Source organism: Atractosteus spatula, chromosome 8 (genome assembly GCF_055471065.1).
Source record: "Atractosteus spatula isolate fAtrSpa1 chromosome 8, fAtrSpa1.hap1, whole genome shotgun sequence".
Lineage (NCBI taxonomy): Eukaryota > Metazoa > Chordata > Actinopteri > Semionotiformes > Lepisosteidae > Atractosteus > Atractosteus spatula.
In genome coordinates this window covers 42,278,822-42,301,127 of record NC_142713.1, presented here as the reverse complement: position 1 = coordinate 42,301,127, position 22,306 = coordinate 42,278,822, and the positions used below count along the sequence as shown (strand labels likewise).

At 36.6% G+C, this 22,306-nt stretch overlaps 1 protein-coding gene across 2 annotated transcripts in view; it reads left to right on the top strand.

Annotated features, from left to right (window-relative positions):
- Positions 1–18,385: 18,385 nt before the first annotated feature.
- The window catches only part of gramd4a (GRAM domain containing 4a), a 76,378-nt gene continuing 72,457 nt past the window's right edge, over positions 18,386–22,306 (top strand). The window contains exons 1-2 of one of the 2 annotated variants that reach the window (XM_088923737.1): positions 18,386–18,488; positions 18,576–18,689. In XM_088923737.1, the coding sequence (XP_088779863.1) occupies positions 18,661–18,689 (29 nt within the window). In that variant the 5' untranslated portion in view covers positions 18,386–18,488; positions 18,576–18,660. Of the gene's footprint in view, positions 18,489–18,575; positions 18,690–20,225; positions 20,263–22,306 lie in introns of those variants that run through there. The other variant, XM_088923739.1, reaches the window with a different exon arrangement.

Genomic DNA, 22,306 nt, shown 5'->3' with positions numbered 1-22,306 from the left:
TGCTGTTGTTTTAAGAGAAACAATTTCATCATGAAATGATAAACTAAAAGCTTTATTGACCACACTTTGTTGTCAGATGAAATCAATATAGAGCTTTTATTCAAGAAGATATCCATAATGTGTATGGAGTGACGTGCAAGAAAACACCACGTGTCTTCCGTCAGACTGGGAAGTGAATAATAGTTCAGAATTGTTCAGTCTTGTTATACATTTGCAATCCATTGCCTGGAAATGCTTTAATCATCAATTTGGCAATTACAATTTCATATTCTAACATGATGACAGCTCTAAATGCATGCCAAAAACAACAGATGAAAGTTTGAAGAAGAAAGAAAAGGATTGCTGTTTTTGATTTGCCTTCCAAACTATTGCATTTGAATGCAATTGAGATTGTACAGACAGACATAAAGAAAGCTACTGCTCAATGACCAGAAAAAAGCAAACATTCCATCTACATACTGTCAATAAGGAACAAGTAATAGGTTTGTTCCATACTGAAAAGAGAAGAAAGAAAACACAACATTTCGGCAATGGAGCCTTCTTCAGCAGCTACCCACCTGAACTACTACATACTGTCAATAGTTGATTGAAAGCACTAATAATTTTAAGGAAGGCATGTAATATACTGTATAAGAACATAACAAAGGTCACGAACTCTAAATTGTTCCTGTATCTTGTGGTGGATTGGGTTCCTGTCCAGCTCTTCACATGTGTTGCTTCTGGAATAGGCTAACTTTGTCCATTACTGTTAGTGGGTTTTGAAAGTTAAGCAAGTTAACCCAGTTTTTCTAAATCCTTGCTGAGTACTCCATAGAATAATATTTATATAAAGTTAATTCACCAGTTGAGCTCTAATTAATGTTTTCATAAACTAATGTAGGTTTCCAGAAGTTACCAGGAATAAGCACGTTTCTGACCATAACTGGATGGATAAATGGATGGTCTGTTTCGATGCTCATCCTGAAGGTGTTGTCTTTGTCAGTGCCTTTGAGGATGTTCATACCATAGATCTCCTTCTAGTATTTTCTTTTCCAGACCAAAATTTTTTAAATTATTGTTCCTGTCAGGGTAGGAAATTCATTTAAATCTTGGAACATTACTTGTTTGCTCTTCCCTGGACTAAATCCAGAACAGCAATATGCTTTTCTGTAAAATGATGACTAAAATTGTACACAATATTCTGAGTGAGATATTGATAATCCACGTATTTTGTAATAATATGCAACCCTGACCACTTTTCCAATGATGCCAGAATCTAGATCAGTGATATACTGTAAAATAGCAGTGGTCAAAATACATATCACTCTGGAACTTCACTGATTACATCACCACATTTTCTTCACTCATCCCTTATTTCTTTACATTCTATTCATTGACCACTTCTCAGTCCAGATACACATTAGAGTATCTGGAGTGCTTACCACCAACAATCGGAGAATTAATCTTTTATCAACTTGATCAAAAACCTTATGAAAACCTACATATAACACATATTGCACATTGTGTCCATTACTGCTGTTGGTTTTTGAAAGTTAAGCAAGAACCAATTTTCTAAATCTTTCCCGAGTGCCCCATAAAATGATATTTATATAAAGTTAATTCTCCAGTTAAGTTCTAATTATTGTTTTCATAAACTAATACAAGGAAAGAACTATTGATCTATAAATACTTCTTTTGATGGGCGCTGCATTAGCAGTATTGGGTAACATCAATGGGTATTATCCCTGTCTTGAGAGACTGCTGGGAGAGTTTTATTGCAGTCTATGGATATTTTTTGTTTTCTCGCATATCCTGGAGCAGGCCCTGGGGATTTGTTATATATGCATTTCTATTCAATTCTATGAAAGGTTCCCATTATCATTTCAAAGATGTTTTGCTTCTTTACAGTTTTTACTTTTGCTGAAGTGAAAAAAAAAGTTTTACTTTTGCTGGCCATTCTAACATACTTTTTTATACCCCTTGTAGAAGATCCTTTCTTCAGGATGGCCTTTTGTGAACCTTTGTGCATGAACAACACTACACATTGCTGAAAAAAAACAAAGGCCCAGGAGCTGGTCCTGACTTCACTGAAGACGAGATAAGCTAAAGCTGCAACGAAGGCTTTTTCAAATGGGACACAGCTTAGAATTGCACACAGACTCTAAAAGCTGCATTACTACAGCTAAAACAAGCTGAACTTTATACTGCACTCACCGTCCACCAATTACACCGAATATGATGGATACCATTACATTCAATTTGTGATAATAAGAGCAGTGAATTATTTACACACAGGTGAGCTGTTTACAAAGTATGCAGAGATGACTCTTTGGCGGACTCTAGTGGCAACATTGTCGTCACTACAGGACCTTCAAGCCAATCTGTAACACCTGTGCTGGTTATTAATTGTACTTTTCATTGTACAGTACTTTTCATTGTACATTTCATTAACTGGAAACTGTTTTTAATAATTTTATGAACTGCTTTCTTTCCCCTTATATTGTAATTAGTTTATTGATTTGATTAGACCATGGCTTTATAGAACATGATTTGCAAAATACAAAATATTGAAGAATATTGGTGTGCTCACCTTTCCTTCCTAGAATGTATAGTACCCCAAAAGAGAAACTGCATATGACAGATGTGTCCAATTTCTAAAATCCTGTTCAATGTTTTGATTCACATATTGTATGTACATCTTTTAAAAGAAAAACATTCAGAAATGACTGAATTCCTTGTATTGTAAAGTGCAGACACAATTTATTTTTTTAAATGTGGGGTGTTTGTCCAGTGTTTTAGAAGCCATCTTGAGCAACATCTTATGATGAGTGTGATCAAATTTTGGGTATGTATCAAGTTGTACGATAAGCTGGGAATCGAAAAAGAAACTGTTGTAATTCACTTCAAATGTCACAGAAACACCATTACTGCACTTTTGAGATATTGCAATGGTAATCATAACATCAGTGACAGCCTAGGGAATGTTCAGGACATCCATGTGTAATGATGCAGGTAAAAGACAGATGGAATTTGCTTACAGGTCTCCATAATTGCTTTCAGATGTTAACTGAAGCAACTACTAAACACAAATAATACAGACCCAATAAGGCACCGCATCTGGTTTCTCTGGGTTGCTGTTTTTTAATGCATTTTTTCTGTATTTTTACTTTTCTAAAGCCAAAAAACACAAAACATGAAACCCCCCAAAATGCTGGTATTCATCGTTATACTGGTAACTTCTAAGTGCACAGAAAAAAAAATTGTTTGGGCCGATCAGAAAACATCAAGATGGCAACACTGACAATACACCATTTTACCATTCCAAGCACAGTTTCTACATGGAGGCAGCAGAGCTTTGTATAATTTCTAATTCATAATTTTGATTTTGTACTAAAAATGGCATTAAAGGTTTAACATTTGTAGTAGCATTCATCAATGCATTGAAACTATTTTGTTGAGTTCTGTTCAGTTGCTACTGTTTTTTGAAGGGGTGAAGACTGCCAATATGAAGGCAACTCTTCTCTCTGGTCTTCCATCTCTGACCAGAAAATGGCAGCTCTCCATCTTCTGGGGCTTCTGAGGTTTTAATGTCATGCTCTCTCACGCTGGAGCATTGTGGAGCAAGCTAACAGTGACTTCGCAGCCGGCTACACCCCTTCTCTCCTGTCTTCTATGCCGTTTGCCATGGAAATGCGTTTTGACTGGAAACCTGAATCACCTGCCAGAAATGTAAAATCCAGAATCCAGGATACTTAACCTCTACTCTCAGAGTACTCAGTTCTATGGTATAAAGTCTTCTCTAGAAAGGTCTTCTCTGTTCCTAGCTTTGCTCCAGAGTTCCTAACATACCTTTGTTCCTGTGTCTAGATCTAATGTTTAGATTCTCGATCTGAGCTTCACCATGACTATGTCTCCTGGATTTGCCCACCTGTGCTCTGAACTGTGTTTCACTCTACTTCAGATTCCGCCCTGTATTTAATGGCTTTGGCTTTGGATTCACCCAGTGCTTCGCTACCATGTCTTCATGGCTCTAACTTCTGCCTCCCTGGACCACAACCCTGGACTGTGTTTCTGCCTGATTCCCTAGCTTGCTACTGCACTTTGCTTTCTTGTGAGCTCTTCATGACTCTACTGGATTCTAGTCTGTTGCCACACCACGTCTACCTTCATGCTTAGCACTGCTCTGCTTGTGTCCCGAATAGCTATCATGCAGCTTGCTGCCTGCAGCTTCCCTGGCTCATCTCTCTCTCTCGCCTAGCATGTGGGCTCTCCTTTCATCTCACTGATAAGAAGCACTACATCAGACCATCTTAAGCAGCGGATTATTTCATGTAGTCTTTAACATTATGGCTGTGGCACAGGCTCCTGGTGTTTAACTCACTGCCACTAATTATGGGCAAAGTCCTCACCAGTCCATGTCTCACTTGGGAACAGTCCTTCCAGAGATGGACTACATGTACATATTGTTGACAACAGTCTCAGGTAGGCTTTGTCACAAGCTCTTATTGCTGACAGTTGCTATAAATTTCAAAAGCATCAGTCCTGGCCTTGTAAAGTGATGACTTTCTGTATTCCGTATCAGCGGTAGGATTCCCTGCTCCCCAACCAATGGTTGGATTTAATCAGGATTCCCAGTTCTCACATGTTTTGTGGAGGACAGAAAGATATTGTTTTAGGACATGTTTGAAGATATGTTTCAGCTTGTATCTACTGTACATACCTGTATACTTTAGCATACTGTGTCAGCAAGTAGGTTGGAAGGTAAGTATACTTTAACTTGTGTGTCTCTGATGACACAATAAAGAAGTCTAAGAACTTACCTAAGCCTGTGCAGTTAGGAAATGCATTACATTTTTTGATCCCAAACTGAGTTGTATTACTTTTAAAGAAAAAAGAAAAGTGCTTTCTAGTCTCCCAGGTACCTTCTGTAAAGAAATGACTCAAAAAGGAGGTACCCTGTTTGAGGCAAAAGTATTCTTGTCTTAGCCAGTCAGTGTGGGACTTTGCACCTGGGAATGTTTCTGTCCTTTCTTCTCTGGGCTGATTTGAGACCAAATATATATCATTTTGTTTCACAGTGAACAAAATATTCTTATTTTAAATGAGGATTTACTTTTGCATTTTACAATTTTAACACATCCCTCAATTTAAATGAATGGTTCTTTTCTCTGGGATGTTTCCCTGCTTCCAAGCAAAACTCTCAGATTTAGAACTATACACATTATTTTACACATTATACATGAGTGGCTTATGAATGTCTATGCATTGTATTGATTGGAATAGTCCATGCAGGAAGTATGGACTATTTTCTCTTTATTTTAAACTATTTAAGACTCACGTTTTAGGATGTGCCTTTCAAGTTTTAAGACAAAATATAATATTTGAAAATCTTATGTTATAAATGTTCCGTCCATTAAAATGTGAAAGTTTTATGCAAGTTCTAGATAGCTTTTCTCTTTAACAGTGAAACTCCACCAGATCTCACCAAGACAACGAGCAAGATCACTGTTGGCTGCATTTCAGCTAACCTGCTCTGTGACTGCACACCCCTGGGAAAGTAAATATGAGGAACTCTAACCCAAACATTTACACTGCACAAATGATTCACTAATTGTTTAAGATTTACTTAAATCTATCCACACAAAGATAAACTTTTGATTTAAGTTAGTCACTGTTAACTTCAATAGGGGCACATCCAAAACCAACAGAAATGTAAGTCATTTCAGAAAGCCATCAAGGTTCAAAGAATCTCTTTAGAAGAAGCACTATTAGTTAGTTATTTTTTCTGAAATGGAAAATAAATGCATAAATTTCGAAAAGCAGCAACAACAAAAAGTGAAATAACATGCATTTATATATAGGTAAGGAATGAAATAGCATTTTCTATGGTAGATTAATTGATTAATCAATGCACAATCTGCATGTTACACATGCCACAGCTGTACATAGGTCGCTGCAGAGGGGTTCAGGTTGGATCCCAAATGCTTGGGCTTGGGGAATTTCAGAGGGTTCTGGAAATGTCTGAATGCTAAAGTTAGAGCTCACTAGAGAAGTCTGAAGGCTGAAGGATTGGAGATCACTGGAGAAGCCTGAAAGCTGAGGCCTTGATTGATAAAGTTGTAGAATCGGCTGCCACAGAGGTGATGAACTGAAAGTAACCCTGACGGTCATTGGGATGATGATTGTTGACTTAATGAAGCAGAGGTTAATCAGTAATAGCAGTGATAGGCTACCAACTTGCCCTGAACTGGCAAAGTTGAGATTGTTGCAGCTGAGATGTGCTGCCAACTGGTAGTTAACAGGTGAAGCTGTAGACGTTTCCATTAAACTTGTGCGGAGACTGAATGCTAGTGTGTTGCAGAGAGTCAGAGTTGTAGATGATGCCACAGGTTATTTGGTGATGAGCTGCTGGCTCATAGCTGGCAAGTGGTACTGTTGAAGCCATGGGAGTATGCAATGCTGCAGATACAGCAGCAGACTAGTGCAGGGACTAGTTGCTGAAGTGTAGTGGACCGGAGTACTGTTGAAGTTGTAGCACGGGTTGGCTACCAACTAATTGTAGACCGGGGGCGCTGAGGAAACCGTGGTAGACTGATAAAGCTGACAAGACCACAGATGCCGAGAAAGGAGATTGACAGATGGCTTGTTGCAGACTAATGTTGCTGTAAGAGCCGTGACAGGCTGTGAAGCTGAAGGAACTGCAATGGCCTGGTACAGATGAGCAGATTACCTGGCTGTCATGTAAAGGCGGATCAGAGAGAGACTGTAGTCACAGCTGAAGCAGACTGTTGACTGGGACACCCGCAGAGGCTGGCTACCGATACGAGTAGTGGTGTTGGCAGTCACGGCAGGGGTTAGGTGCTAACTGGGGTAGTGGCTGACGCAGTTGTAATGGACACTGGCTGCTGACTGGTTTTGATGACTCTGGGAAGGCACTCGGTATCTGAGGTGAAAACCAGTTCAAGAATCTGAGACCGTCAGAGAGATCTGCAGCATGTCTAATGGTGATTGTGCCAATAATGGTACTGCCTCTGGTAGCTGAGTGAGTTCAGTGATGGAGAGCCCCTTCAGTGGCGCTTCAGCATTAAATAGGCGATAAACAAATGAGTGATCGGATGCCTGAATGGTAGAGCGAGTTGTACCGCCGGAAAATTGGCCTGACTGCATCCTTTAAGCTACGGGATGACAGTGACTCCTCACGGGAATGTTCCAGTGTGCAAAAATGTCTTTAAAAACAATTTACTAGAATATCAAATTAAAACTTAGTTTGTTTAAATATTTATTCAGTTCAGCACTGTAATCATTGTGACATTTCACTATACAGTATACATTTATATGTAAAACTACAGTATATTTTTCCCTTTTCAACTTATTTAATAAAAAAATCCCCAAATACAAAAAACACATATTAAATGTATTATTCATATGAGATTGGCTTCAAGTCTATAGTCTGCTTAGCTTCATTTATGCTACTATAAGAAAGTGAGTCCATAAAGATTTTTGTCAACAAGATACCAAGTTAAATGTAATAATTATGTTGATTATTTCCATTTATATAGCGCTTTTCATCATCAAAAGATCCCGTAAAATTAAATGACTTTATTCATCAATGAAGTGCAGCAGCCACCTGGTGATACCCATTATGTTCTTGCAGCCCCACTACACAACAGAGGAGCGAGTAATTGCTTCAACAAATCAATTAAGAGGGAACTTTAAGGAGCCTGGATTGTACAAACTCACAGTGGCATTTAGCCAGGATATTGGGATTAACCTACTTTTTAAAATGTGCTGTGAGATCTTTAATGACCAGCAGCCCTGCTACATAACAGAGAAGAGAGTAATTGCTTCCAAAAATGAATTAAGGGGGGAACTTTAGAAAGGCCTGATTGCACAAACCCAGAGTGGCATTTAGCCAGGACAATGGGATCACCTACTCTTTTGTAAAATGTCGTGGGAGCTTTAATGACAAAGCAGTTAGGGCTTTGGTTTAATATCTGCTCATGCTGCACAGAGTCACTGGTCACCATACTGGGGCTCTCTTTTAGAAACTGAAATCCAGCAGAAATACCTACACTGTGGGCCCATCAGCACCCCTTGCAGAAAGAGAATAGTTTTCTCTGGCAGTCTCTCTTTCCAGTATTGACCAGGCCTAGCTTTGCTTAGCTCCTGAAATATGACAGGATCAGAATACAAGATGGAAAAACTATTATCTGTATATCTCTATATATATGTATTATCTATCTATGGGGAAAAAAATGGGTTAAGTGCTCTTCAAAGCTTTGCACTAGATCAAATTTGCTCCATTTATTACAAAAACACTTGCATAAATCAAAGGTAATAATGTAAAGACAATTATTTGATATTGAAATGCAATAATGTGTTTCATAAATAAAATGTGTTTTGCTATATGGAATATCTGATATTTCGAATGTGCTACCTGTAAGTATTCCTTCTGCTCTTTTCTGAACTGAGTTTAATTTTCAGAATTTTGAGTGTGCATGGTATCTCAAATCACCGCCACAAACGTTGTGACAATTCTAATCCCATTTCATTCTTATCATCAACGTTTCTGCTACAGAATGTTGCGAGCGGTGTTGCACTGCCCTTAGTTGCTCCGGGAATGCAGAACATTCCCATGAGGGATCGCAGCTCTCCCGCGGAGTTGAGGACTTGGGCCAGGGAGGTGAAGGCATAAAGGTCAAAAGTACAGAATGACATGGTGAAGATAAGCGATAAAAATAATACCATAGTCTGACACTATCCCTTTAGCCATTTACAGAATGATACATTAAAGGGGAACTTCAATGGTATTTTTTATATTTTGGGATTAGAAAGAATCAGCATTGATAAGTACATTTCAAACCACAATAAAAGTAAAATATACACAATAATTTATAAAACCTGCAATTTACATCACAAAATAGATTCAATTTCAAGGCATGCGCAGCACAATATTCTGTGATTTAGAATGAGGCAGCAAATGTCTGGTGACACGAAGCAGCCCAATTCCATTGTAAACAAGCAGGCTTGTGAATCCATCTATTTTAATTCAATAATTTAAAATTTAATCTAATATTGCTCTCAATTTTGAGATGGTTTTGCTGACATAAACTGCTCACTTGTTAATTCTGCATGAAGGTCATGTTTGGAAGATGTCTGCGTTGAATTGTCTGCTGTACAATGTTATTCGCACATGTATTACATTAGTCATTATAGTGACTTGTGAGCAGGAAGGGCCTCTTCACATCGCAATTTTTGCGTGAATGCTCACTCTTGCCCACTCTTGCCCATGGTGAGACCATGGTTTGTGACAACATGGCAACTTACAGTCCTTTCGCAAAATTTAATGATTTTGTGCTTAATTCGCAATTTGTAAAATTTTTCATTTCCATCAAATAATGTATTTTGCTACCTACAGTAGATGTCATAACCAGGCTGTAAAACTGGGACTGCAGTTCCCCTTTAAAAATCAATGTACTTACATGAACTCTATATCTATGAACCACTGGCTCAGACAGCCAGAGGAGGACTGGACTACCTGGTGCAGTGTAATGTTCCGAGGTGTAAAGGACAATCTAACCCTCAGCTCAGCTCCAATTCAGTTGCTATTGGTTCAGCAAGTAGACATGCCATGCCGTCAGTGTGGGTATCTATAAGTGAAAACTGGCCCTCCTTACCTTGAAAGGCTTAGAAAACAAGAAAATAACAGACAAGTTGCTGTTGGTTGGAATGTTTCTGCTCATCTTCAGTCTCTTTTTATGTCATTTCTATTTTACTTCAGCCAAGGCTGCTCTGCCTTTAGCATGTGCTGCTTGTGCTACAAATTTAGTAGCAATGTTAACAAAAACATATTTATTAAGGGTCATGAAACATAAATAGATTTACACTATGCTAGAAAACCTTAAAATGTTCAAATACAGACCTAGGCACACAAACTGGCAAAAAGAACAGTTCATCATAATTAAATAATGGCTAATAATTTCAGTTTAAGTACACTAGAAAATATATAAAAAATGCTGTGTAACGAGTTTAACACGCTCATTTAGAATTAATAGTGTTTTTATTAATGTAGTTATCAAATGAGTTGTCTTTACAAAGGCTTCCATTTGTACACCAAAGGTCTACCGTAGGTAGCAGACTCTTATTACTAGACTATTAGAAGCTTATTAGAAAGCAGACAAATAATAACATGAAAAGCAGTTAAAAATGCATCACTTTTAATAACAACACCATAATTAAAATAACAAGTACATTCAGGTGGAAGGACTAGACAGATTTATCTACAGATTGATGTGGATTCAGCTATCCAAATAATTTTGTGCCAACATGATAAAAAGTGACGACTTGGCACACACTGTGGCTTTGCAGATTTTAGACTAGGGGATAACATTGACACATTCTTGATATTGTTTGCAATGCTGTCACAACCACAGTCCAAAACTGACACAATGCTGCCACAATGTTCACTTGTTCATCTTATAATCTAAATCATATATTCATTGTAAATGTTTTAAGTTCTAGGTGAGGGTTGGTGGTAGCCACTTCCTCTAAAACAATTATTATCATTTGTTTTAATGTTATTTTTATTAGAGTTTGGTTTGTTTTGTTAAAACATTTTTTTTTAAAAAGAAGCCAAGAATCCTCCTAGATGTTCAAAAACAGCTGTTTTTATTATGTGGCTGAATGCATGACCTAACCAAATTTAAACTTTTGATAGTGCAAAAAACTTACTAAAATATCTTCTCTAGCACTACCAGACTAAAACAACATCTTAAAAATTCTGATACATTGTGTGTTGACTGGGTATGAGCTTTATACAAAATACAGATGTTTAAAAGAATAACTTGGTTATACTTGAAAGATTAATAATTCCAATATGTTTGATGCACGTCTCAGAATGAATTATACTAACCTAATTGTTCCGGTCATGCATGCTAATGTCTTTTAACACTTGTATAAGTTTACTTTTAAAAGTCCAAGTTTAATTTAAGACAAGAAAACATTTCCAATGGTGGAACAGGATGCACTTTGTAATCCTGTGTCATTGTCAAATATTAAGGATTAAATTATAAAAAACAATGATCAGAACCAAGCCCAGAACAACATCCAATTAAAAACTGCATTGTAAGAGAATTAACATTGACATAGAAGAGGAAGAACACATCTGCTAGATTTCTTTGAACAAGTAACAAATGCAGTAGATTGATCATTTTAGGACACACTGTAATATACAATAGTCTCCATATGTATTAATATTAATAATTAATTACAACTTAATTGAGTTAAATTGAGCAAATAAAATAACGTTTACACCAAAAGTTTTCGGCTTTTACGAATTAAAATTTGGTAAAAATGGCTGATGTCTTCAAGGTTGATCTCTTGATGAATCTGTGGCAGAGATCCATGGCAACATACAGTTAAAAAAAGCCATGAATTTGCTAAATGGCAGCTAATTGACTCTGAAGGTAAATGCAACCACATGGTTGGGATTTGGACAGTACCACCAGGAGTATGTTTAGCACAGATTAGTGTAGTTCATGCTAAAAGAGTTTTGAGAAGAACTTTTGAGAACAGAAATCAATCTGTTCTGCTACAAGGTTGGAACTAGTTGGAACTACTGTAAGGGGCAAACGGATCAGACAGACTAAAAGCTTAAAAGGACTGAAAAATAAGTGTTCTTTAATTTATGATACAGTATGCACTGACAAGTAGATCGTAAGCACATGTCACACAATCTGGTGGAGCAGATTAGGTTCTACGTGGAGGAGTGGTTAAGTATACTCATGTGTACTTTAAAAACCTATTACAAGCCTACAAAAGTGCCTCCTTAAGGTTATCATAGTCAAGGGAAAGTTAATGTCATGGGTCCATAAGCAGGATGTGTAACCAACTGTGCCACCTAGCAATTTTAAGGGTGCTAGGACCCAACTCCTTGCAGCAGGTTATTTGCATCTCCCTGAACCACCAGTGTATCCAAAGACTAGTACAAGACAGTCATCCTACATAATTGCCTTTCTTTATTCCTCTAGCATTTACTGTACCTGTATAACAGCTACTGCTGTCTATCTACTACACAGTACTAACAAAACAAAACATATCACAAGAGACATACACACAAAAGCAAACATTAATTTCATGAATACCAGTAACCAAAACCAAAACTCCTCCCCCTCAAAAAAGTCCAAAAGCTCTTGGACCCTCATAGATGTGCTCTGTCTTTTGGGTTGGCACACTTCTACAGCACACCAAAGAGAAGGAGGAAACTGTGTCCCTTGATGGCAAACAGCTTTCTTGCTAGACAGTCACAAACAATGTGGGCCACTCTTCTCCCCCTACCCTGTCTCTCTGCAACCAATACAGGGTAGAGGGAGGAGAATCATGCCTGAGCCTTTCTCTGCTGCTCTCTATCCTCTGGTCTCTGAGTCCTCTCCCATGTCCAATGGTGCAATCTGCCTCTCAAATCCTTCTCCTGGTGAGTCCTCCTGGCTGAGGCTTATATAACCCTTCCTAGCCAAAGTTTAGGACTGAAATGAGGGATAGGAGAACTGACTGTATGCACAAGGTGTAAGAATGCATTGTCCCATTCTGGTGTTTCCTTTCTGTCTCAGTTCCATAACTGTATGCACCTGGTACATACAATCATATCACCCTGCAACTCACAACTGACAACCCACTGAAGCTAAGCAGTGAGCCTGTGAGCCTGGTCAGTACCTGGATGGAGACCTTGGAAAAACTAAGGTTGCTGCTGGAAGAGGTCTTAGTGGGGCCAGCCTTTACCAATCAGGCCTCTTAAAAATCCCCATCTATGAATTGGCTTCATCACTCTGTTCTCTTCCCCACTGATAGCTGATGTGTGGTGAGAGTACTGGTGCACTATGGCTGCTGTCCCATAATCCAGGTAGATGCTGCACATTGGTAGTGGTGGGGAGTCCCCATTACCTGTAAAGCACTTTGAATGGAGTGTCCAGAAAAGTGCTATATAAGTGTAAGGAATTATTATTATTATTATTATTATTAATGTCATGTATAATGTATATGACATGTCACCACTGAACTGTGTGGTAATTAACTGGTGCCTAGGAAAACAGTGGCTCATTAAATGTTTGTTGATTGCCAACTGTCCTACTGTTACCACCAGGAAGACCTGGAGACCTAGATTTAAAGAGAAGGGAAGCAGACAAATAAAGATAAAAAACACACTGGTCATTACATGCATGCATAAGACTTTTGTCACTCTGTAACATTACCAAAATATTTGTATCAGGCAGATGTTCCTTTATATATACAATATTAAATGTGTATCAGAAACATGGAATGTACACCTGAATTTTCATGCTAAATCAACTTTTACTGAATTAATTGAATGAATGTGAAAGCTTCTATATGTTAGCTTTTGGAAAGCTTTTAATGAAGTACGTAATGAAATACCAATCCTCAAACATAAAGCAGCAGGAATCCAAGCACATGATTAACTAGATATAAAAATTGTCTAAATCGCAGAAATCAAAAGGTATTGAAAGGAGGAGTAACCTCAACCTGGAGTCAGGAAATACAGAAATCAGTTATAGGAGCACTGCTCATCCTTATCTGGAATTATCTAGACACAGATAACTTAAGTAAACTAGTCAAAGTAGCACTTGGTTCAAAAATAGGTTGTGATCCAAATAGTTTAACAACAGCACCAGCAGTAGATGAGGTTTTTAATAAACAGAACTGGATAGATACAAGGGAAATTCATTTTAACATTGTTACATAAAAATAATACCAATTAGGATTTGGGACTTGAAAGTAGCCTAGTAGTATGTGTTTCATGTTTATACAAGCTATAAGCAATTCCAGTTTGAGAGATATAAACATACTGCAAAGTAAACAATCAATTCCTCCACTCCAGAAGTAAAGAGAAATAAATCACAATATTTCAACACAACACAAAAGTGTTTTTTTCTTTCTTTTTACTTTTCATTGTAGGATTAGCATAATTGTTCCTTTGATGCTCACACAATGACACAGCTAATTATACAGTAAATTAGTTTTCTGCACTATAAATTTTAGATAAGGTTAGTGGGTTCCATACCACTCTCCACACATAAAATGATTCTAATTTTCGTACAGGTTTAGAAGTCTACTTTTCGATTATTATGTGACTGTTATGTGTAGCAGTGAACCAAAGCATCTCTCACAGCCTTAAAATCCAATATCTCTGAGAAATACCCAAGGTTTCTGCATCATGAAAAAACAATGAAGTTTGCTCAAGGCCTGCTCTTGGGAGAGAAAATTATGTGTAAAATAATGCAGAATTCATTACTCAACATTGAGCTCTGAAAATGAGATCAACCAATGTCAATACCACACTATGAAATGATGAGCAGTGATTGCAGAATCACTGCTCATCATTTCATTGTGTGGTGTTGTAAATACACATTTTCATAATACCTATTGACCTTAAAAAATAATATTTACCAAAAAAATATAGATGCCTACATGTAATACATTAAGGAACACTGTCCATATTGATAAATCCTAAATAATCTTTAAATTTAAATCATCTTTAAATCGTAAATAATCTTTACATTTTTCTTGAAACGAGGCGAACAATTCAAACAACACAATTCATCAACTACCATGATGCGGACATGTTTGTTACATACTTTGGGAACCTTATTTATTAAACTTCTATACTATTCTTCATTATTCTTAATGCTATTACTGTTTTTTTTAGTCTTAGAGCAGTTCTTCCAGCATGTTATCTGTACAGTTTTCTGTTTTTCCTGTACCATTCAAAAAAGTGACACATAAAAGCAAATGAGTTTATTATTTTACTTTGTGATACCTATTTTTCAGAGCATAAGTCAATGGAAATTGTATAGATATAATAAAGTATATTAAGTTAATATTTGTCAAAAGATCAAGAAAAGGCAAGGAAAGACCCAACACAAATCTCATTAATGCCTCTGTAGTTCACTCGCATTTCATATTACAGGTTTATTTTATTACCCTTCATGATGCGTCATGATTGAAATGATTTCAATAATTCATGATTTAGAAAGGTTTCTGTGATCGCCCTCCAGTGGCCGAACTGGAGATTGTTTAAAATCTGACGTCAAACGGTAAAGTTATTTTCAAACAGTTTTTGTATAGACGAAAATAGTGATATAGAACGAATTATTTGATACTGTATTAACTACTGTATACAAATTAAGGTATTTCAATGTTTCTGTGTAGATCTCTAAAAGAAAATGTTTAATGCAAATTATTCAGTACATATCAAAAAGATTATTTAATTTTTTATTAGTTAGAAAGGAATTAAATTGGTTGTTAATTCCCGATAATTTTGCTGAAACCACTTCCTTGGAAACCTGTTGCTATATATATGTATCAAAAACTTTGTAAGAATCCAAAATTATATTCCTTTCCCTCTAAACTTATGTATTTGTATTCTCAGTGAGATACAGATACTACTAATATAAAGTCTAAGAAAATACATATTGCTACAGTTAGGTAATACAATGTAGTTGATTTATATATATTGCATTGGTCATAACTTCCAAACGAACAGTTAGATATTAAGTAAAATAAGCTTTCTTCTCAATTCTCAGTTTCAATAACAAAACTTACTGACACACTTACCATGTTTTGCACAAATATTTTCATGTAAGTTATTAAATTAAATACAATACTAAATCATGAATAGGGTACTAAAAATCCTGCACAGATACCATTTACATTATGATACTAGCCTACATGACAATGCAGTGAAAGCTAATAAAATATTATGAGTTATATTCGAGGTTTAAAAATCAGACTCATATCTGTCATATCAATTCATATCATATCAATTCATGATTTAGAAAGGTTTCTGTGATCGCCCTCCAGTGGCCGAACTGGAGATTCTTATTCTTATTCTTAATAAGATTCTTATTCTTATTAACTTATAAGCTTCTTATTTGAAAACAATAGCAGGTAGACAGTATATTTAAAAGACAAGTAAAGGTTTATTTCATGCTTAAAAGAGAACAAAAACACAACATTCCAGCTGTGGAGCCTTCTTCGGGTGTGAACGTTCTTTTGTAGCCTACACATGTTGATGTAGCTACCTACTTGAACATATTTAAATTACTATCTTTATAACATTATTGTTCGAACTGTGCCTGTGATAAATCACACTCATTGATGAAAATATGAAATATAAAATGTATTCTTTAAAATTGCTTCTAAGCAGAAGCCTAGTTATACAATAAGGCCAATCGCTTATAATAAATGGCAGTGATTAATGGGTTCTTGAAAAATTCACTGATGTTTTTCGTACACAGCAATAGCATGGTTGCTTGATTTAAAAGTAGAATGTATTAGAATATACACATGTAATTAGCATAACAACACTTCCATTAGTGTGTAACTTCCAAGCGTCTCCATGAAAGCCTAGAAACTAGTTCATTACAATTAGCTTTTTGTATGATATTAGTGAAACCAGAGGGTTCTTCCTGTTTATCTTCCCCAGCCTCCAGATTGTTATTTCATACAATCCTAGATTGTATGCTTGTTAAACATTGCTTTTTTGGAGGAGACAACTCTCATCTTCTTTCTGTGCCTAAAGTTTTTATTAAATTAGCCTGTGGATCAATTAATATGAACAGTCTGAGAGATACTGTACAGTACAATGTCAGCCCTCTCCACATGGAGTTGCTGTAGCCCAGACATCCACTGGAGCTGGCTAACTGAATAGAGCTCACCCACGTCAGTGCTGCTTGTATAGCTTTGTGATATAGGAGTGTAGAGAGTGTGTGAGAGACTAAGACCTTACCCAAGCTATATGTGGTGTTAGGGGAATATCCTGTGGGACTACTAATCTGTAGTAAATGAGACTTCTGGATAAGCTTCCTCAAATGTCTGTTCTTTAAGGTGTACCATTATTACCTACATGGATCTACGCTCAATAGGCATTTAGTCTCTGACCAATAAAATCAACTATAAATTGTTACTTTTTTCTATTTCTGTGTTATAATACTTGAAAATTATTTTGTCCAGTTCCTAATTTGCCACCACTTAGTAGGTTAGTAAATGTTATTTAGCAATATTGTAGGCATATTACTGCTTTCACATTGTAAGATTGTTGCTCTGTTTTTGTTTTACTTTGTTGCAACTAATTTAACTTGAAATTACTTGAAGGGATTAAAGGGATATTCTTCTTATTATATATTATATGTTTAGGATATTGTATATACTATATATGCAATACAGTATATATGAACAAGAAATAGGTTTATTCCATGCTGAAAAGAAAAGAAAGAAAACACAACGTTGCTCACACCTAAAGAAGGCTCCATGGCCGAAACGTTGTGTTTTCTTTCTTCTCATTAATTTATTTAAATAACTGTGCTGACTATAATTTTAAATAGATAGCAAATTTCCTTAATTTTCAATGGTTATAATGCTTTACCACAATAAAGTATTTTACAAAACAAGCATTCATCTGGTATGAAAAATATTGCCATATCTGTCCAAAAATAATATTTGGATTTTTTTTTTAAATAACTGGTACAGTTAGGGAATTTTTAAAAGATGTTTTAAGTAATCTTTAGTTATATTTTGTATTTCCAAATCTACATTTTGCCAGATTGTCTTTTGCCGTTTTAATATTGCTTTAAGAACATTTGCTTTGGAGCAGTAACTTGTAAGAACTACCCTTTATTGCACTTTGTTAATCTTGAAACTGGTGGAATAACAACGCTCGGACGTGATCTACTAGCAGCTAAGAGACGGGTCGAATGGTGTCCTTTCATTGCTAACCTTTCTTACAGTATGTTCTTAACGAAGGTGAATATCAATCTTTTGGAATGTGAAAATATCTACTATATATACAGTGTAGACACATTGTATAAGTATATTATGTATTTTACATGTATATTTCCCCACACTGTGAAAATAAGAAACGCAACATAAGATGTCAGCCTTTTAACTGAAGACATTGAGCACTGAAAGTCCGTCTGACATCAATTGTTGCGTTACTTCACTAGTTCCAATGCTGTTCCTTTCTTCTCAGGCCTGTAGCAGTAAGAAACGGGTCTTTGACTTGTGCCTTTCTCTTTCCATTCACCCCGTGGTGGAAAAAACAAATATTTATTTAGATTTTTGTATGACAAGATAGGTGTATGTCTGTTAAAGAAATTAGCTCGTTGGAAGGCAATGGGTGGCTGCAATTAAAACGTTATCCTTATATTTTTTAAAATCCAAATTCATATTTTGAAAAAAAAATATTTATCTTATTTTTAAAATAACACTCCCTAATAAAAGGCACAGGTCTTATGTTAATTCTATGTACACACATGGCGGTTTGAGACCCTCTGTGCTTGGAGGATGTAGTAACACGAAATTCGGCCCCTTTAAGGATGTAGTCGCTGACATTGACGAAATTTCCTGGTCTGGTCCTTGTGTGCTTCACTGAAAATCAACAAGAGAAACTGAGACGGGTTTTTCACGGAGGGGATTGTCATTAATACAAAAGAACCAAGGCAAGGAACTGTTCAAACATCATTTTTGGATACCTAATGGGGAGATTGCATTTGTAAGGTCAAATGTTTATTTTTTTGTCCCGATAGATCTTCGTTTTCGGGATATTTATTTTAAAGCGCTCAGCAGGTGCAAGGGAGATAAACCTCTGAATCTGAAGCAATCTCAGTGTTAATGAAACTTTGCTCCGATTTCCGTGCTGGGTAAGAAAGTTTTTTTTCTTTTATGCAATTAAATCAAAAGAATTGAGCAACAGGTTTGACAAGGTTTGATTTTTAAAGGAGTGTCTGCGTTGTTCGGTTACGACATGTTACAATTTATTGGTCGGATTGGGTGAAATCGTGGCGTAACACGATGCCACAGATTGTGGCGTCTCAGTGTTGTTCTGTAAACAACAAAGCAAAGGAATAATGATACATCTAACGTTGCGCCTAGTACAGTCTGTTTTGATGAGACGATGATTGCTATTTCCGTAAAATAATTATTTTAAATAAATGTCTTATTATGTACGCGCGTTTGAATGCAGTGTCAGAGCCAACACCTTCGGTTGCTTTCCTTTGTTACTTTGTCGCATTTCTAACCACACTAGACGTGTTCTAGCTCAAGGATGTATTTCATTAATGATATACACTGTGTTCATTTTGAGGATTGGTAATCGTTGTCTTATTAAGAAGCATAACAGGATTCAGCACTAAAAAAAGTACTTACTGTTTCCTGCTTGTTACCGTTACTATGGTGTGGAGGGCACATATTGATTCATTGCTTGAAAGTGAAAATCTATTCTATATAGGGCCGGGGACAACGGATGATAACAAATATTTCCTCTTAAAATATTTATAACGTCTTTTAATTGTTAGGAGTCATTTCTTAACAAATACAATTCAATCACCGAATTATATTAAATGTTATATATATGATCTTTGAAAATATTTAAGTTTAGGATGATGGCTTTGAACGTCCAAGACCTATTAACAGTTGTTATGTACCAAATGTGAAATTAATTCACAGGGTTAGTCATGTTGAGTGTCACAAGCATACATTACTTATAAAACGAGAATATTTTTTCCCTCTTATTAGTATTAGACATAAAGATTCCCCCCACCCACTAGACCCGGAAGATAGTAACAAAAGATGATACACTTGGATTTAAACTATTCGGGAACTGTTATTTTATCCCGTGAATATATGAACAAATTGTAAAATAAGTTATCAAATTAAAGAGTTCGGCTTGGAATAAAAATGTTTATGTGGATATAAAAAGATACAGGGAAATAAACTACACTGCATTTTTTTACTTCAAATACTAACCCTTTTGTTCCTGACACGGTCTGGCTTTAAAAAAATCTAAACACATGTTCGATTGAACAGTGTAGAACAATGAGGCCCATAGTGTTAGGGACACTAAACTGTTGTATCCAAAAATAGCAAATAAGGTCAGAGTGTGATGTCTTACTTTAGGCTAAATAAAGGTTGTTAATCATTGTGGTTTGACGTATGCTCTACTAATCTAAGTGGTGTGCTGTCAGGTTTGTTGTCAATTAAAGCATACATTACAATGTAAATTTTTATTGTAACCATGTAGCATTGTTTGCTTCATTACCTACTACTTTATTAAAATAACACGTTTTTAAGATGTCAGAGTACGGAGTTGTACTGTTGTCTTGGTCCTGGAAATGTTGAGATGAATATTTCCCCCTTCCATTGTCAGAAAGCTGCTTATTCCTGCCAAAGATTTAAGGACCCTGATAGAGGAGGAAAGGCGGGACTTTACTCTGGGTAGGTGCCAGTCCAACACAGAGTAGCAGCAATGCTAATAAGTTAAATATTAATAAATCTATATTTCTACATAGACTGACATCCTGTCCAGTGTGTATCCTGCCTCGTGCTGGATTAGTCTCACTATGGCTCACTGTGCCACTGTATTGGACTAACCAGTTATTGAAATTGGATCAGTGGTTATTATCATATACAGTATGAGGATAACTCGGTAAATAAAATTAATTTTGCTCTCAGAAGTCAGTCATGCTCATGTGTGGTACTGAATCAGCAAGTGTGAATCTTTTTTTTTTACTACTTAGTACCTAACTTCCCCAAGTGTGGTGCTAGCAGTCATGCTGTAATAGTGGCTGTTCCAGAACAAGAGGGCATTGTCATAGAGGAAGGATCATGGTTGTGAGGAAACATAGTTTTAGTTTGCTGAAGGTGTAAAACTGTGTGGTGTTCACAGGAGAGTTATGGCATAAATTGATATGAGCGAAATAATTTAAAATGAGTCAAGTGAACGGTTTAGAAAAGGACAGGTTTATCTTTTTTGTGTGATGAATAACAGTCTGAGTGACAAGTGTCTGAAACCCCAGAGGACACTTATAGCCGGGATTGATATGGTCTATATCAATAAATAGACTTGCTGCATTGTAGGTGGGTCTCGTGGTAGAGTACTGTACATGGTGGAATAATTATAACTTTGTGTTTGTGCAAAAATGCCTGCCAGGTGGGTGCAAAAATGCCCATTGATCAACACAAGTAGAGACATTTGTGAATATGCCAGTCTTCCCTAGAGGTATGAAACACAGGTTTTGTTCTCAAATATCACTGTGTTTTAAGATGCAATTAGACATTAGTTAATTGCGATGGCGGTGCCTTTAGCAGAGGAGACTTTGTGTTGCTTCTTTTTTTTCTTCTCAGTTGTTTTTTGCGTGCTGTTATCTGAGTTATGATCACTTTAGTAATATGATGTTCAGTGATAATTCGAGTGGTGTGTATTCAGGAACTTGGTTTTGTACTGTTACCTCACCCAATTTACAGTCAGGTTCTCACACTGTTGGAGTTTCATCTTCTTTAGCCCAATGAAGGAAGCTGTCTGAGGGTGGAACCACAGTGATGACAAAGTTTCATGTAACAGTGCAAAAATGGTTCAGAAACCAGCCAAATTCATTTTAACATAAGGGCATCCATAACTTAGTGAAGCTGTCTTGGAAGGGTGTGGATGTTCAAGGGGATCCATGAAATCTTTTCTACAAACAAAGTATATTTGATGTATAATTCACAAATCTACTTACTGACTCACCCATCCATGCATCTGTTTTCTCACCACTTTATCCAATACAGGTTCAGGGGGGAAACAGAACCTATCCTAGCAAGCAACAGGCACAAGGCTGGATACAACCTGGACAGGACACCAGTCTGTCGCAGGGCAGACAGACACAGACAAACACGCACACACTCATACCAGGACCAATTTAACCAGAAGCCAATTTACCTGCAGTAAGTCTTTGGACAGTGGGAAGAATCCAGAGTACCTGGTGAAAACGCACGTGAACATGGGGAGAAGAGGCAAACTTCACACATATAGCAACCGAGGTCTAGAACTGGACCCAGGGCCCCAGTCATGCAAAGCAGCAAGACTAACCACTGCACCACTGTGCTGCTCCATTGTCTCACCATTGCATATAAATGATAATGTACACACTGCGGAATATTAGCACTAAGTACTAGGAATGCAACGCTGATTGCCAGACCACAAATGTGCTATCATATTTCCAAAAGGCCTGGATAGCCTGGCATTGTGCTAACTGGGCATTATGATTATCCTTGGAATTGTACCAGATGGCATGCACGCTTTAAAACATTCTTTAATGCAAAGTAAGTAAACACCACTTCAAGTACAGCAGGGGGAAATAAGAAAAAAAACCTAAATGATTTCTGAGGTTCTGGTTCTGGAATAATTGTTTTTTGAAAATTGGACAGGTTATCTTTCTCACATATGCTTTTTGATGTAAAATGAGCAATTGATGTCAATATTCAGTAGCTAACAAGAAGA